Source organism: Gymnoscopelus microlampas (assembly GCF_963454915.1).
Source record: "Gymnoscopelus microlampas genome assembly, chromosome: 3".
Classification (NCBI taxonomy): Eukaryota; Metazoa; Chordata; class Actinopteri; order Myctophiformes; family Myctophidae; genus Gymnoscopelus; species Gymnoscopelus microlampas.
Window position 1 is genome coordinate 18,870,631 of NC_139940.1, and position 14,764 is coordinate 18,885,394.

Consider the following 14,764-nt stretch of genomic DNA (forward strand, 5'->3'; position numbering starts at 1 on the left):
ATCAGCATCAAACTGAAGTCAGCAATGTCTGTTTGGTTGAGCTGGTCCTTCCCCCTACAGGTTATTGTCCCTTGTGGCAGACAAGAAGCACTGTCTCTCCATCATTGTTTCCACCTTCTCTCTTCAGCGTTAGTGACCTGTGTTAAATGCTGTACACAGCAAAGTCTGGAGTGTTAAATTTAGCTCTGAGAGGGTTTTCTTTTTTTCTTTTTTCTTTTTCACACTCCCACAATTAAATTAACACTTTGAATTTTACTGTGTAGTTGGCCTGCACTGAAATAATGGGCCATTACTGCCTCTGTATCTGGAGAAGGTTGGAGGCCCATGGTGCTAGAATGGTAGGAGGGTTCGTGTGAAGCTGTGCACTGCCTCATGGGATGCGGGGGTGGGAAAGAGTATGTTGAAGTCAAACACCAATTACTGAAGGCACTGAACTCGGGATAATCCACAGTAACAGAAATAAAGCTAAAAAAATCATAGATCATAGCTGGAGGAGGATGATTTTTTTCTGTTAGGAGTGCAACAGAAATACAGAGAGATATCCATCATTAACCCATCATTAATTGATAACATCATCATGGAGGTGGTGAATGGCGAACATCAGATGGTACATTTCTTCAAACTGTATTCAGAATTCTTTCTGAATAAACTTCTTAAATTATGGATGCATGTCTACATGAGAATGAACACAGCAAGCATTCCAAACTACTTGTAGCATATAGTGCTGAAATTAAAACTTTCTATATTTCCAACTCAAGATTATTTAATGTGGTTGCAGAGTTTGGAAGCAGAAAAATCTGGGACAAATATATTAATTATTTATCCTTGCTTTTATTTCCACAGCTTTCTCATTGATCATCCTCCTGAAATGGCAGGGCTCATTTGCTGTTGAATATTAATATTAATAATTCAGAAATTATGCCTTCTTGCAGAAAGATATTTTCACACTTTGGCCATAAAGTACTGTAACGGAAATGGTCTATTTTCCCTCCTTAAGAGCCTACTTGTTTATTTTCCACCATGTCCAGCACACTATTTTGACATTACATGTTATTTAGTAATAGTGATTGCATGTGAATAATAAGTGTGCTTGGTTTAAGTGTTGCTGCATTCATTACTAAAATATATTTAATAATAATAATAATACACTTTTTTTATATAGCACCTTTCATTACATAAGTGTAACAGAGTGTGAAAGACAGAAAATAAAATAAAGCTCAAATGCTTTACAGAAAAAGCAACAATTCAACCATTTTGAAAATAGCTGATCTAAGCTCACAACGCCTCGCAACGGGAGGCGTTGTGAGCTTGTAGATTGGCTATTTTCAAACTAAATGTAATGCCTCAAGCCCTTCAATTCCAAGTGCTTGTCAGGGTTGGGGGTCCCCAGTTCAAATATGATTATTTTGGGCGGTCCCCAGTTCAAATATGATCATTTTGGGGCAGTGGTGTGTTCTACCGTCAGATGCTGTGTACGGCGTATGCCTTGAGGTTTTTTTCCGTCGCCACCGCATACCTTCAAAAACTGTTCAAAACAGCGTATCTGATACGTTGATACGCATCTGATGATACGCTGCACCCAGGAGTGGCTGCTGGCTGGGCTGGGGGGCGCAGCAATACAAACAGCAAAAGTGTGGTCTGACCATCTGACTAGTCTAACTCTGAGGTGATGGCTTATTGTTCTTGAGGTGATAATTAATGGCTACTGGTGAAGGAATTCACACATTTCAACGACCTGCCATTCACTTCATTGAATAGATCACTGAATTGAGTACTTCATTAGTATTCAAATTGCGCGTCATAGCACAGCAAAACACAGTTTTGTCAATACAGTTTGTGTCTTCAATGCCAAGTTAATTCTGTAATAGATACAGGAAGGCTCGCTGTTAACACTGCTATTATATCTGATAAGCCTAACCATCATTTATTTATAACAATCCTTGCACTTCTCTGGCCGAGTTTGTTGCATTGAAAATGCATCTAAGCTTGGAAGTGGTTGAGCTCAGGTGATCAGACATCAGTAAGAAAAATCAGTTCAAAAGAAAAATCAGTACAAAGCCTATTGCGTGTGGGGCACACACGCGTGCGAAGCGCTCGGAACATTTTCACATTAAATATTTTTGTGGGCCACACACGCGCGCATGCACATTTTTTACATTTAATTAATTATAGACACGCGCATGCCGTGCGCGTGGGAGGCAGGGAATAATCATAGTATACCTTCAAGAAAAAACTAGAACACAACACTGTTTTGGGGGGTCTCCAGTTCAGATATGATTCATTTGGGGGGTTGCAGCCTGAAAAGGTTGAGAACCACTGCCTTACAACACCTTTCACCAAGGACACTCACCACACCAGCCACAATCTGTTCATGCAGCTACCGTGACCACGGCCAAGAAAGCTCTACCGTTATATCAAGAGCCATACCACCAGATTTCTGAACAGTTTCCACCATGGCTACCATTAGACTGTTGAAAGTCTATCGGTCGCCAGGCTGTCCTGACAACATAGGCTGCCACACAGGATATTTTTGGACAGAGAGCTAGAGCTCTGTCCCTATAAACTGTTTTTGTCCCTAGGGACCTTGGCCACGCCCACCTATATAACATAACGGGAGTGCACGCCCACAATTCGCCGTCAGAGACATTCCAATGGCATTCCAACTAAGACAGAGAGAGAGGCAGTCCTGTTTTTCTCGCAGCGCTTAAAGGCCCGCCCCTCCCCCTCTACACTCACTCACACGCACACACACACACACACACACACACACACACACACACACACACAAGACACACACACAGGCAGAGCAAGTGAGGCTGTTCTATTGGTGGCGTTGTATAACTAGTGTAGTGTTTAAGTAAATGAAATACATCCTACTTATAAACTACCAAAAGTAATGCACCTATAAGTGGCTACACCAGGCAAACTAAATGGGGGTGGGGGGTATGTGGATAGCCGCGGTGTGAATGACATGACCGAGGTCGTCAAAACGCAACATGTACTTGCCAGTCAAAACGATCTCCAAACTACAAAGCATCCATCCCCAGTTAAATCATATCAAGATCGTAACCCGCCACCCAAGTGCTGGGCTCAGCTATAGGACTTAGGAGTGTGTCGGTGTCGCAGTAAATAGCAGATCTACAAGCTCACAACGTGTCATGAATAGGAGGCGTTGTGAGCTTGTAGATCTGCTATTTACAGCACGCAACACCATTGTGCAATTAAGTATGTTGTGCTCAGTGTTGAACGCGTTACTGTAACGCCGTTATTTTTTTCAGTAGGCTAACTAGTACTCTAACACATTATTTTTTTAATTCAGTAACTCAGTTACCGTTATTACATGGTGCGTTACTCCGGTATTTTTAATATAGTATGTATATATACAGCGAGGCGAAAAGTGACTGTGAATTGTACTTAAGTACAGTACTCGAGTAAATGTACGCATCGTATCGTAGCGTATACCTTCCGAAAAAACTAGAACACAACACTGACTTTACACCAGTCTGTGTTGCGGAGACGCGCTGTGCTCGGCTTTGGAAGCTCTCTCTCTCGCTCGCTCTTTCTTTCTCTCTCTCTTAAAGTGGGAGTAACATAATGGACACTACTTTGTCCCAATTTAATTGTGACAAAGTTGTGAAAATATTTGCCAATGTAACTATAGACTGAAAGGGTCTGTGTTGAGAGTTTTCAGAAGAAAGAAGCCCCTAGTGGCCAAAATTCCGAAAATCCCTCTCACCACCTCGGAAAGGGCCGACCGAAAACAACGCGTCAGAGATGAGACTCAAATACGTCACCCATCTGGAATACATTGGAAATGGACGTTTTACTTACACTATTTTACACTATTTATAATAAAGTTTTTAAAAAACTTTTTTAATTAGCATGACCAACGACATGTCTGCTATACACTCTCAATTTTTTTTAAATAATCCGCCGGCCGTTTTTGCAGTATTCATATCGAAACAGAGGTCGCGCAGATATATTGTCTTGGGGGCGTGTCTTGATCAACCAGGCTGTTCCAGCGGGCCACAGCGGATCAGCATGCCCCAAGATGAGCGCTCATCTGCGGGTATAACCACAGAGGTGACTCGGGGTCTGGTTCTGGAAGTTTTTTTTTTTTTGTTTTGTTTTTACCTCTGGATTTTTGTGGTCTGTCTGGCTGTAGCAAAAAATGACACTACATTAGATTAATAGTGGAAAGGTAGACTAGTTATTTATTTTAAATGGAATTAAGAGTTAGTGATAGAAATACCTTTATGCTCTGGTCTGCCCGCTGGACGAGGGGCGACGACGTGACGTGGACGGCTGTTATATAAAGTAACTAAGTACATTTACTCAAGTAGCCTACTGCACTTTACTGTAGTATTTCCAATTTGCATTAGTTTTACTTCTACTCGACTACATCTCAGAGACAAATATTATACTTTTACTCCACTACAACTATTGGACAACTTTAGTCACTAGTTACTTTGTAGATTTCGATTATTATTACTAAACACACATTAACCACTTCAGCCCTATATACATTTCGGCCATTTGAAAATACCCAATCTACAAGCTCACAATGCAACGCCTATCTACAATTGTGAGCTTAATTGTAGATCGGCTATTTTTTCGAAAATGTATACATTTGAAAACATATGAAACGGGACATCTGCGTAAGGAGTACTTTTACTTCTGGTACACAGTATTTCTACATTAATGATACTTTTACGTGTGAAATATTTGAGTACTTTTTCAACCACTGGACAATAGCTCTTCACTATGAATGAAATAATTCCGAGCAGAGAAATAAACACTGTTTAGGTTACATGGATGATAAATAAAAATGTTAAACAAGTATTCTTGTTTACACTATGCCTCAAAGCATTTAATTATTATATTACTTTAGTTTTAACATGCACAAAGTGGTTCTTCCTGGTTCTTTTTAATGTTAATTTTCCAACCAGAGACCAGCATATATATACATACAATCATTGTAGTGTTATGTTGATTTTCCTGTTAATGTGAATATCAATTGGTTAACAGCCCAACACTCTCAACCATAGTTCTGAATAATAGTAGAATATTATTTTGGTCCATATAGACATTTTGCTGGGTCTCCACATTTACATTGCATCAGTCAAGAGAAAAAAATGCAATTTACCCGGACGCTGGACACAAATAGAGTTACAATCCAATTATGCCATTTTTCCCACTGGAATAAAATCTCAAACGTTATAAGATCCTTCACAAACGCTAATGACATGTCTCTTGCCCAGTGCCCATGCACATAAACGCCCTTTTGACCCGCTGATGACATAAGCAGCTGATTGTTGTCAAACATAATTATCGCCTTTTTCCTATATTGATTTATATTATTTATGCATAATAGTGGGCTAGGTAGGCTACAGCTACAATCATAAACGTTATGATTGCTACTGTGTAGGCCTATGGTCATTCCAGACTTGGGTTAATTACACAAAGTTGGCTAAATCACTAAGGTGGACAAAACTATAAAAGCTAAACCCTTCAAATATGTCACATTGAGATCAACAAGCTGACTTTACTTATGAGCTTATAGATTGGATATTTTAGCTGTGTACTGTGCGTCACAACTGCGCGACTTTACCTGTATACCCACGCGTATCCCACCTATAATTGAAAATGTCTGACAGCGAGAGCAACCATAGTTTCCAGTCCTCCCCATCTCCCGATTTTGAGGATGAAGAGGAATTGTTACAGAATGAAGATGAGGAATTGGTGGACTCAGTGGAGAATGGTGATGAAGACGAAGATGAAGAGGAACTAGTGGAGGATGATGATGAAGAAGTAGATGAAGAGGAACTAGTGGAGAATGATGATGAAGACGAAGATGAAGATGAAGAAGACGATGACGATGATGAGGATTTTGTGGAGAATGAAGATGAAGAGGATGTAGAAGATGAAGAGGTGGAGATTGCAGCAGCACTTCAACCTTTCAGGTTTGAACCTGATCCACAAGGACCTGGTCCTGGAGCAGCACCACCCCTTCCCCCTGGGCCAGTGCGAGTGGGGAACACTAATTGGTACAGTGCTGTAAAGTAACTAAGTACATTTACTCAAGTACTGTACTTGAATATCATTTTGAGGCATTTTTAATTCACATGAGTATTTTCAATTTGAAATACTTTTACTTCTACTCCACAATATTATACTTTTACTCCACTACATTCAAAACTCCAATTATTTGAAAACTTTAGTTACTAGGTACTTTGTAGATTTGGATTATTATTACAAAACATACATTACCCACATCAGTCCTATATATACCTTTCGACCATTTGAAAATAGCCAATCTAAGCTTGTAGATAGGCTATTTTAAATTTTTTTTTAATACATTTCAAAACTTGTAACTAATAAAACAACGCCTGCATAATTTCAAGATCATAAATATATTGGTGTAGCATTACCGTTTTAATATAAACATTTTAAGAAATAATGGTATAAATATATTTATGTTGTAGGTGCACCTGTGGAAATTGTGTGGTGATGCCCACACATGATGAGTGTGTCTGCTGCCGTGGCTATAGGGAGACACTCCGCACCATCAATGAGTGTCCCCCAATAGTGTGCATTACTGCACACCCAGGCTTCTCAACAGTCTGCCTGGATGTGCATGTGCTGAGAACAGCCTACCATCAATACAGGCAGGACAATAGAGCCGATGCAGATCGACTGGTTACCCAGCATGAGTGAGTTTCAATCATCAATGAGTTTAACAACAAAAAAACGTAAACCAATAAATACTGGTACCTGGTGGCAGTATTTGGTGGCTACAAATACCCACAGACCTCTTTTATTAGCTCATATTATGTACTTTACAACTATTCCAACATACATTATTTTGTACTGGTTTCACTAGGCAGGGTTTCTCATAGTTGGTGCCATGGTGCAAGTACAGGTAGAACACATTGATAATATTTGTAATTCATCAATATCAGTTCAATTTCACTACTTACACCCTCTATACCTTTTTTCATCTACACAAAGTCGCTGATCTTCAAGCTCACAATGCGTAGCAACACAACACGGTGTGAGTTTGTAGATCTGCTATGTTTGGGGGGAATGTTCCCCCCCAGAATAGAAATGCTGGGGTTCAAATTGTTATTAAATGTAAGTACAAAGTTATTTTCAATCTGTCCTTATGGGAAAGGATATTCTGTACATTTTTCTGTCTCACATACTGTGTCTTAGGGGGAAAAATGTACATGTTTACATACCATCCTTTGACATACATTTAATGTTCTATAAAGTAACACTGTAATTCAGGGGTGCCGTGGATGAAAACGTTTTTTACAGGGGTCAAACCTGACCCAAAGGATTATTAGAACCACTGCACCAAGGAGCACATTATATACTACACGTGTACAGTACTGTGGAAAAGCAGTTGCAACCAACACATTACTGTTTTCTTTGGCAGTCGCACTGAATAACACTAACAACAACATATAACAACAATAACATTACTGTAAGTCCAAAAGAAAGAAATCACAACATCAAAATAGGCATCAACTCTGTTTTACTTTTTCTTCCACAGAAAGTTCCGTTACACAGCTTACAGACAGTTTGTTTTTTGGAACTGGGGATATCTTGGCAGGTACAACAGAGTCCCGATTCCTTCGTGTTCGGTCCAAGCTATCAGATCCAGATTCCCAAATGAAGCGGGGATTCCGTACACTGGATTCAGACTGCCATGATAAATCAAAAAGTTTCAAATGTAAAGAAAAATAAATAACTCCTCTTCACGTTTCTACCAATAATGGCTTCAGGTGCTTTCATTTGTACATGACTTCTTTGTGCCCCTTCATATTTAGCTTGTTTAAACAATTTTATATGAACATAAGATCAAGACATAAACATCTAGATTTTGTGTACAAGAGTAAATCATTCAATTAGCATCATGAATTTTCTATTCTTGCCTTTTGGCAAAATGCTACTTGCCACGTTTTTATTAACCCATTTACACACACAGTCATGGTAAAGACTATGAAAGTCAACAACCTCAACGTGATCATCTGGCTCAACGACCCATTGAAAAAAATTCTAAACATACAACATGCTCAGGAAAAAAAGTATTTGGTGGGGGGTTTGATTGTGTAACAACAGAGTGAGCAAACATTGATATTGTAGAAACTTACCATAGGTGGGTCCTGCCGATTAATCCTTCTTGTAGCGACTCACATATGTCGCAACTGCAAGGCTCAGCTCTGGGCGTTTTGCATTGTGGCATAGCGGTGGCGGGGCAATAGGCATCTGCTGGCAGTCACTGGCTCCAGACACTTTTGAAGATACCATCTCCATGACCTTTGTGGTATATTCTGTAACAAAAAAAGAAGATACAATTAATGATGCAGTAATACAGTATACTGCATTAATAAGTCATCATGCATTTCAAGAGTGTGCGGCCCCTTCTTTTGAAGGCTACCTTTTGTATTATTTTGTAATTTTGTCTTGCATTGACCCGCACCTCCCGTTGGGGTCTAGAGATGTGCACAATTGTTATTTTATGTGTGTGGATATATATATATATATATATATATATATATATATATATATATATACTGTTTATATATTGGACAGTGTTCTGCCCTATGAGCAATGGAGAGTGTAGAAATGAGGTGAAGAAACAGGTGCAAGCAGGGACTGACTGCCTGACGCTGAACAGAAAACCCAATCAAAATGTAAACGCTCTAAGCACACTTAATTATTGCTAGTTATTATTATTATTAATAATAATATAAGACATCTATCTGTCTGTCTGTCTGTCTGTTAGAAAAAAAAATAAAGGTGACTCCAAAGCGCCATCTCGTGGTAGTATTTGGAACTACATTTATTGCGTGAGCTAGGTTGGCTCACACAAGTGAAAGTCACATGAGAAACTACAAACTCAGTAGGCACCAACTGTATGTTGTATGGTATGGTTTAGAAACAGTCGCACTGAGGGAAAGACAGGAAGCAGAGCTGGAGGTAGCAGAGACTAAAATGTTGAGGTTCTCTCTGGGAGTAACAAGGATGGATAGGATCAGGACCTAGTACATTGGAGGGACAGCCCATGTTAGATCATTTGGAGATAAAGCCAAAGAGGCCGGACTGAGATGGTCTGGACATGTACAGAGGAGGGGTAGTGAGTATATCGGTAGAAGGATGCTGAGGTTGGAACTGCCAGGCAGGAGGCCTATAGGAAGACCAAAGAGGAGATTTATGGATGTAGTGAAAGAGGACATGAAGTTAGTTGGTGTGAAAGAAGAGGAGGCAGAGGACAGGGTGAGATGGAGGCAGATGATTCGCTGTGGCGACCCCTGAAAGGAAAAGAAGAGGAAAGAAGAATATATAAAATATATTAGTTGTACCAAGGCTGCACAATACTAGTGTAGACACTCACCGAAAGAGGGTTGGGTTTTCACTGGGCGGAGCGAATAATCTCCCTTCTTTGCCTTTGGAAAGACGACTGACCACCGTACCATACCATCTCTTTTACGCACTGCCTGCATGCGTCCACTGTTTTCATTGTAATGCATGGCTGCAAGGTATGTTCTAGAAGACGTACAGAACAAAAACAGAGCATGTCCCTGAATAGTAATGCAACCCATATAATCAAAAGATACAATAACATTTGTGAAATGTAATGCCTACCTGGCATGCATTCCTGTGTAGGAGAAGCATGTGTGCTTCGGTAGGAAGTGCAGGATCAGTGCGTGGTAGGCCTCCAGACTAGATGTTTGGTGGTCAGTGGAGAGCTTTGAAATATCCTTGGAGATCAAAGTCCCATGGAGGATCTTCTCCAGACCAACTGAGCTAGCAGAGTCTGTGGGAGCAGGGTTCAAACACAAAAAGTATAAACCCCATCAGATTGAATTCCAGGCATGCATTAACCCATTTAGACCCGAGGCTGTTACATTATTTTAAAACATTTTTTGAATAAAATACATTTCAAAAATACTGTTACTAAAGCCTATAGATATCTAAAGACAAAATTAAATGGTCACTTACTTGGTGCCAGCCATTCTTTTGTTCTTTCGTGCTCTTCTAATGGATCATGGGGACATGCAGGCATTAGTGGATTTGGGAGGTCTGTGTGTTGGTTTTGCAAATGGTAGAGCACAACCTGCCATTTTGCAAGAATCATGTCCCTGTCTTCTTCCGTGCTCGATCCAGCAGACCAGTAGAGATGGTTTATGATGGATTTTTGCCACAGCCCTACAGCTCTGCTCTCTCGCTTAGTGGCCAGCAAGACAATCTTCTTGCTGATGCCTAGTCAAAGTATACATATTTGTATTAGTGTACAATCAAAATAATTCTGCAAAATGTTCTGACATTATACAGTTTGTTACTAAATTAAAATAACCATAAGAAAGATTGTCTAGGGACATCATTATCAATTAGTTTAGTCAGATTAAAATGTTTAGGTGCATTTCTTCAATAATTCCAAACTTACAAACAATAACTTAATTACTGTTAATGCACACTAGGTCATACCTTTTGCAATATGCCAAATGTCAAACCGATGTTTGACTCCAAGCCAGATTTCTCGGATCCATTTTGCAACTTGCCGATTTCTGTCCGTGATAAGTGTTCCCACTACCAGTTCAGCACCACTCAGGAAGGTCTTGATCCGCTTCAGACCCTCAAGCTCACACCAAGACGAGCTCTTCACCTCATTACTCTAAAATAAAGAAAAAGAAATAAAGACAAAAAAACTAAACACTAATTGACCTAGAAAATGAATGTAAAACAGATAGTTGAGCAATTAAGAAATGGAAAAAAGACATGCATCACATACCTGTACAATTTCAACGTGGAGAACTTTGTTGAGCCTCTGCTCAATAATGCTGACCGTGCCAAATTTAGCACAGTGCCCTGGGCTGTCACTCCTCCCATCTGCTGTCAACACCAGTGGTTCACCCATATCCTTGAGCGACGTGATGATGCCACTTTGCTCGTCCTTCCAGACCTGTAGAATGGCAGGCTCAAGATGGGCTTTCTGATGCCTAAAAAAGGTGTTGCGGTGGATGGTAGCCACTCCCAATATGTTGAGCATGCGCAGGGCTTTGGTTGGCATGCTTCCGGAAGCCAGAATCGCAGCCGACAGCAGCAAATTCCCGGCAGCAACACTCCCAATCTTTGGTTGGCTGTCCCATTTCTTGACATGGCCACAGGACTTGCAGGTTTGTGTGACGTAGATGGCGGTTCCACATTCTCTGACTGTGCCAGGTGTTTCGGCAAGACACATCACACAGTGTTGGAACAGGGTCATTAGCTGCGACCGAAACACAATATATTTCCTGTCCTTCACAGGACCTGGGTCAGAGGTTTCTGGCTCTCTGGAAAAAGAATACATACATACAAGATTGAACCCCTTGCTCTGGGTTAAATGGTTAGCATGGTATTGTACTTGAACAGACATTTAGAACTTGTGAAGTATGAATTGAATGTCAACACAGCATACACATTATTTACCCTAAATCCTAAGATAATGCAAAATTGCACTGAGTTATAGGCAATTGTGGTGCACATCTGAACGTCACTCACAATAATGTTAATCATAATAAATATTATTGATGCTATTATTAGTATTATTAGCATTAGTACTAGCAGCTGCAATACTATGTGTAGTAGTACTATAAAAAAAAGTTAGCTGAAAAAAAAACAGTCTACAGTGCATACATGTGATGCTAAACATGGCCACTGACCCAGACAATGTCATCTCCCCATCCTCTTCATCTTCATCTTCTGGGAGATAATCCTCATCATCCATGTCTTCAATGGCTTCCTCCTCTTCTTCTTCTTCCTCCTCCTCCTCATACAACTCCATCGCTGTCTCTGGTTCATCCAACATAATTTCACACTGCACACCAATGGAAACCATCTTGGGAGAACTGGTTTGACAACCTAAAAGTACAGTTGTACTTTGTATTAGATTGTATGAAGACTTACACACAATGACAACGTGTTACATGATATTAGATAGAATATGTAAAATAGTTCAACTGAAAAATACGTTTTGATCACTCACGAATGCTCTTATGTGGAGTTGGTATCCATGTGCACTGTGTGCCTTGGTGGTGGTGATCACACGATCGTGCTTCTGGAGTCACAGGTGTTGGCTCAGTGTGAGATACTGTGGATGAAGGGCCAGCTGTCCTCTCTGGGACAGTAGGTGCCAGGCACTATATTCAAATAGCATAGAACATACAAACATTAACAATATGCAAAGGGTATGTCACACTATTGATGACAATACCAAGTAGAAGCTGTCAGCATAGTGCACATCAGTGTTGATCCAATATAGCAGGGGTCTTCAACAGGGGGTCCAGGACCCCTAGGGGGTCCTCAGAGTTACTACAGGGGGGCCACCAAATCTTTGTGTGATATGATTATTTATTTTTACATTAACCACTTGAACCCTAGCATCCCTTTTCTGAGGAGAACTTTAGCCAAAAATAGCAGATCTACAAGCTCACAACTGTGAGCTTGTAGATCTGCTATTTTCTTTTTTACAGAGGTGTAGAGGGAAAAAAAGAGCAGACCAAGTAAAAAACTAAATAGTTTAATCTGAAACACAATTTTATACAATCTAGAGGGGGTCCCTGCTTCATCTCTCTCTCTCAGCTAGGGGGTCCTTGGCCTGAAAACGTTGGAGACCCCTGCAAAATAGAGTTGTTAGGAGAGGTCGAACAGGGACCAGAGCTAGGCTCACACTCACAGTATTAGCGCGCGCAAAATAACATTTACCCGCGCTATTTAGAAGACAAAATAAACCGTTTTGTTCTCAAAGCACAGGCTACATGATGGACCCATTTGTATGCCATTTACTTCAGCAGTTCAAGGAATTACTTATGTTTATTGTATACGTTGTCAATTGTCATGTCGTGGGTGTAGCCAGTGTCCAAGCCAATGCATAATGTACCCATGTTGGTTATGAAAACAATAAAAATGCATACAACACAGACACTCACCCGATTTATCTCCATCATGGCAGACGCTCTTGATCGCTGTGTAACTGTGGCTGACGGAGCACCAGAAAACCCGACATTGACTGTGGGAACTGCGTCCTTCCTCAGTCTCAGCCTTGCGATTAGTCCAGCTTTCCACTGCCCATAGCCATCGTAATCGCCCGGAGTAAAATGGATCCCACATATCGTCGACACGCCTGGGGTCCCCTTGGTCCAGTCTGCCCTCTTGATCCGTGCGAAGCGATCCCACTTGCGAGCAAGCTTCTCACACTTTGGCCAAAAGTGCAAAGTTACTCCGTCATAGTTGGAGTTACTGCAACCTCCAATAACGCAAGTCCTGGGCATCTTGTTAGCTTGCTAGCTTCGTTAGCCTTTAAAAAGGCTGTTTGGTTGAGCTTTTAAAAAAGCTGTTGGGAAAACTACACTAGGCCTACTACTACTATTATACTACTATATACTACTATCACAACTAACTACTACCGACCAACTAATACTAATATTACAAATACCTTCTTCTATGACCAACGGATAAACAACAACTTCTTCCTGAGTAAATAGACCTATGACGCGCACTGCTGCGTTGCCAGATTCTGCGAGAGAAATAAGCAGCCAGTTCAATGAAAACAAGTCGCTTATAATAAGTAGACATGGCAACGCTGGTCGCGTTTCCTCAACTATAGTCACCTATGAGTGACGTCACGGATATTGCACAATCGCCAAATCCCGAAGTAAAGCCACTAGAGGGAGCCATGTTTATAACTACTAACTGTGCCTATTTCTATTTATTTTTTTTCAAACGATTTTTTTTTGGGACATCCTTAGAGGGTCTTTAAGAGATATGCGTCATTACTTTTGAGAGGAAAGCTCCCTGGTGCCTCCCCTTTAACAGCGTGTGTGTTTCTGTCGTCAAGAAAGTTACACGACTCACTCGCCCAGGTGGTGTTAATAATAGGCTACTAATCACCGTAATCGTAACAAAATTCAGAATCACAGCGCTGCCTGTTTCGGATTCCGCACGTTTAAGTAATGCATTAATTAGTTCGTCTATTTATTAACTGCGTCTGCTGCAGTCTGTAGCCTGTGGTACATGAAAACTCATGTTACAGTCAAGGATCACCTTCAACCTGGTGTTTGCACTTTCTCCATTTACGGTCCGTACATCTATATAAACGTTCAGATTTCAAATATAAAGTGCTTACCCCATGGCCACGGATGTTACAATTACGCACGGGACTCTCAAAAGTACCCGTATATTCTGTATTGTTCAATGAAAAGCATTTTAATCCGATCAGTGGCCATTTCTTCATAATGTATCGAAGTGCAATACACCTACCAACCGAAAGGGTCACTCAGCTGAAAGCATGTGGAGAAAATGACCACCGATCACATTAAAATGCTTTTTATTGAACAATACGAATGATACAGGTACTTGAGAGTCCGTATACATGTAACATCCGTCGCCATGGGGTAAGCACTTTATATTTGAAATATGAACGTTTATGTAGATGTACGGGCCATAAATGGAGAAAGTGCAAACACCAGGTTGAAGTTCATCCATGACGGTCGTGACAGTCGACCGTTGTGTATCCATTACTCCCTCTTAACATTTCCCATGTTTTTAGTTTATTGAAATAATGTCAGGCACATTTGTCCAGTGCATAGCCTACTGCAGGCCTTGTTGACTAGATTTAGAAGAGATTTTGAAGCTCTTGCTCCTGAAATGATCGATTATTTTTAAGGGAAAAAGCCATCATTTAACATGCAAGTCAATGGGTGAGAAGCAGAGATTG

The 14,764-nt window shown here is 40.6% G+C and overlaps 1 protein-coding gene across 1 annotated transcript; it reads right to left on the reverse strand.

Moving 5' to 3' along the window:
* Nucleotides 1-7,581: 7,581 nt before the first annotated feature.
* Nucleotides 7,582-13,319, reverse strand: LOC311041763 (uncharacterized protein; the record flags this gene model as incomplete). Its single annotated transcript, XM_084052250.1, has 10 exons — nt 7,582-7,709; nt 8,160-8,339; nt 9,404-9,555; nt 9,655-9,826; nt 10,012-10,272; nt 10,498-10,684; nt 10,802-11,342; nt 11,712-11,910; nt 12,035-12,188; nt 12,978-13,319. 9 exons carry the CDS (start codon nt 13,317-13,319, stop codon nt 8,179-8,181), a joined length of 2,169 nt encoding a protein of 722 aa, XP_083908376.1. The 3' UTR covers nt 7,582-7,709; nt 8,160-8,178.
* Between the last annotated feature and the right edge of the window lie 1,445 nt (nt 13,320-14,764).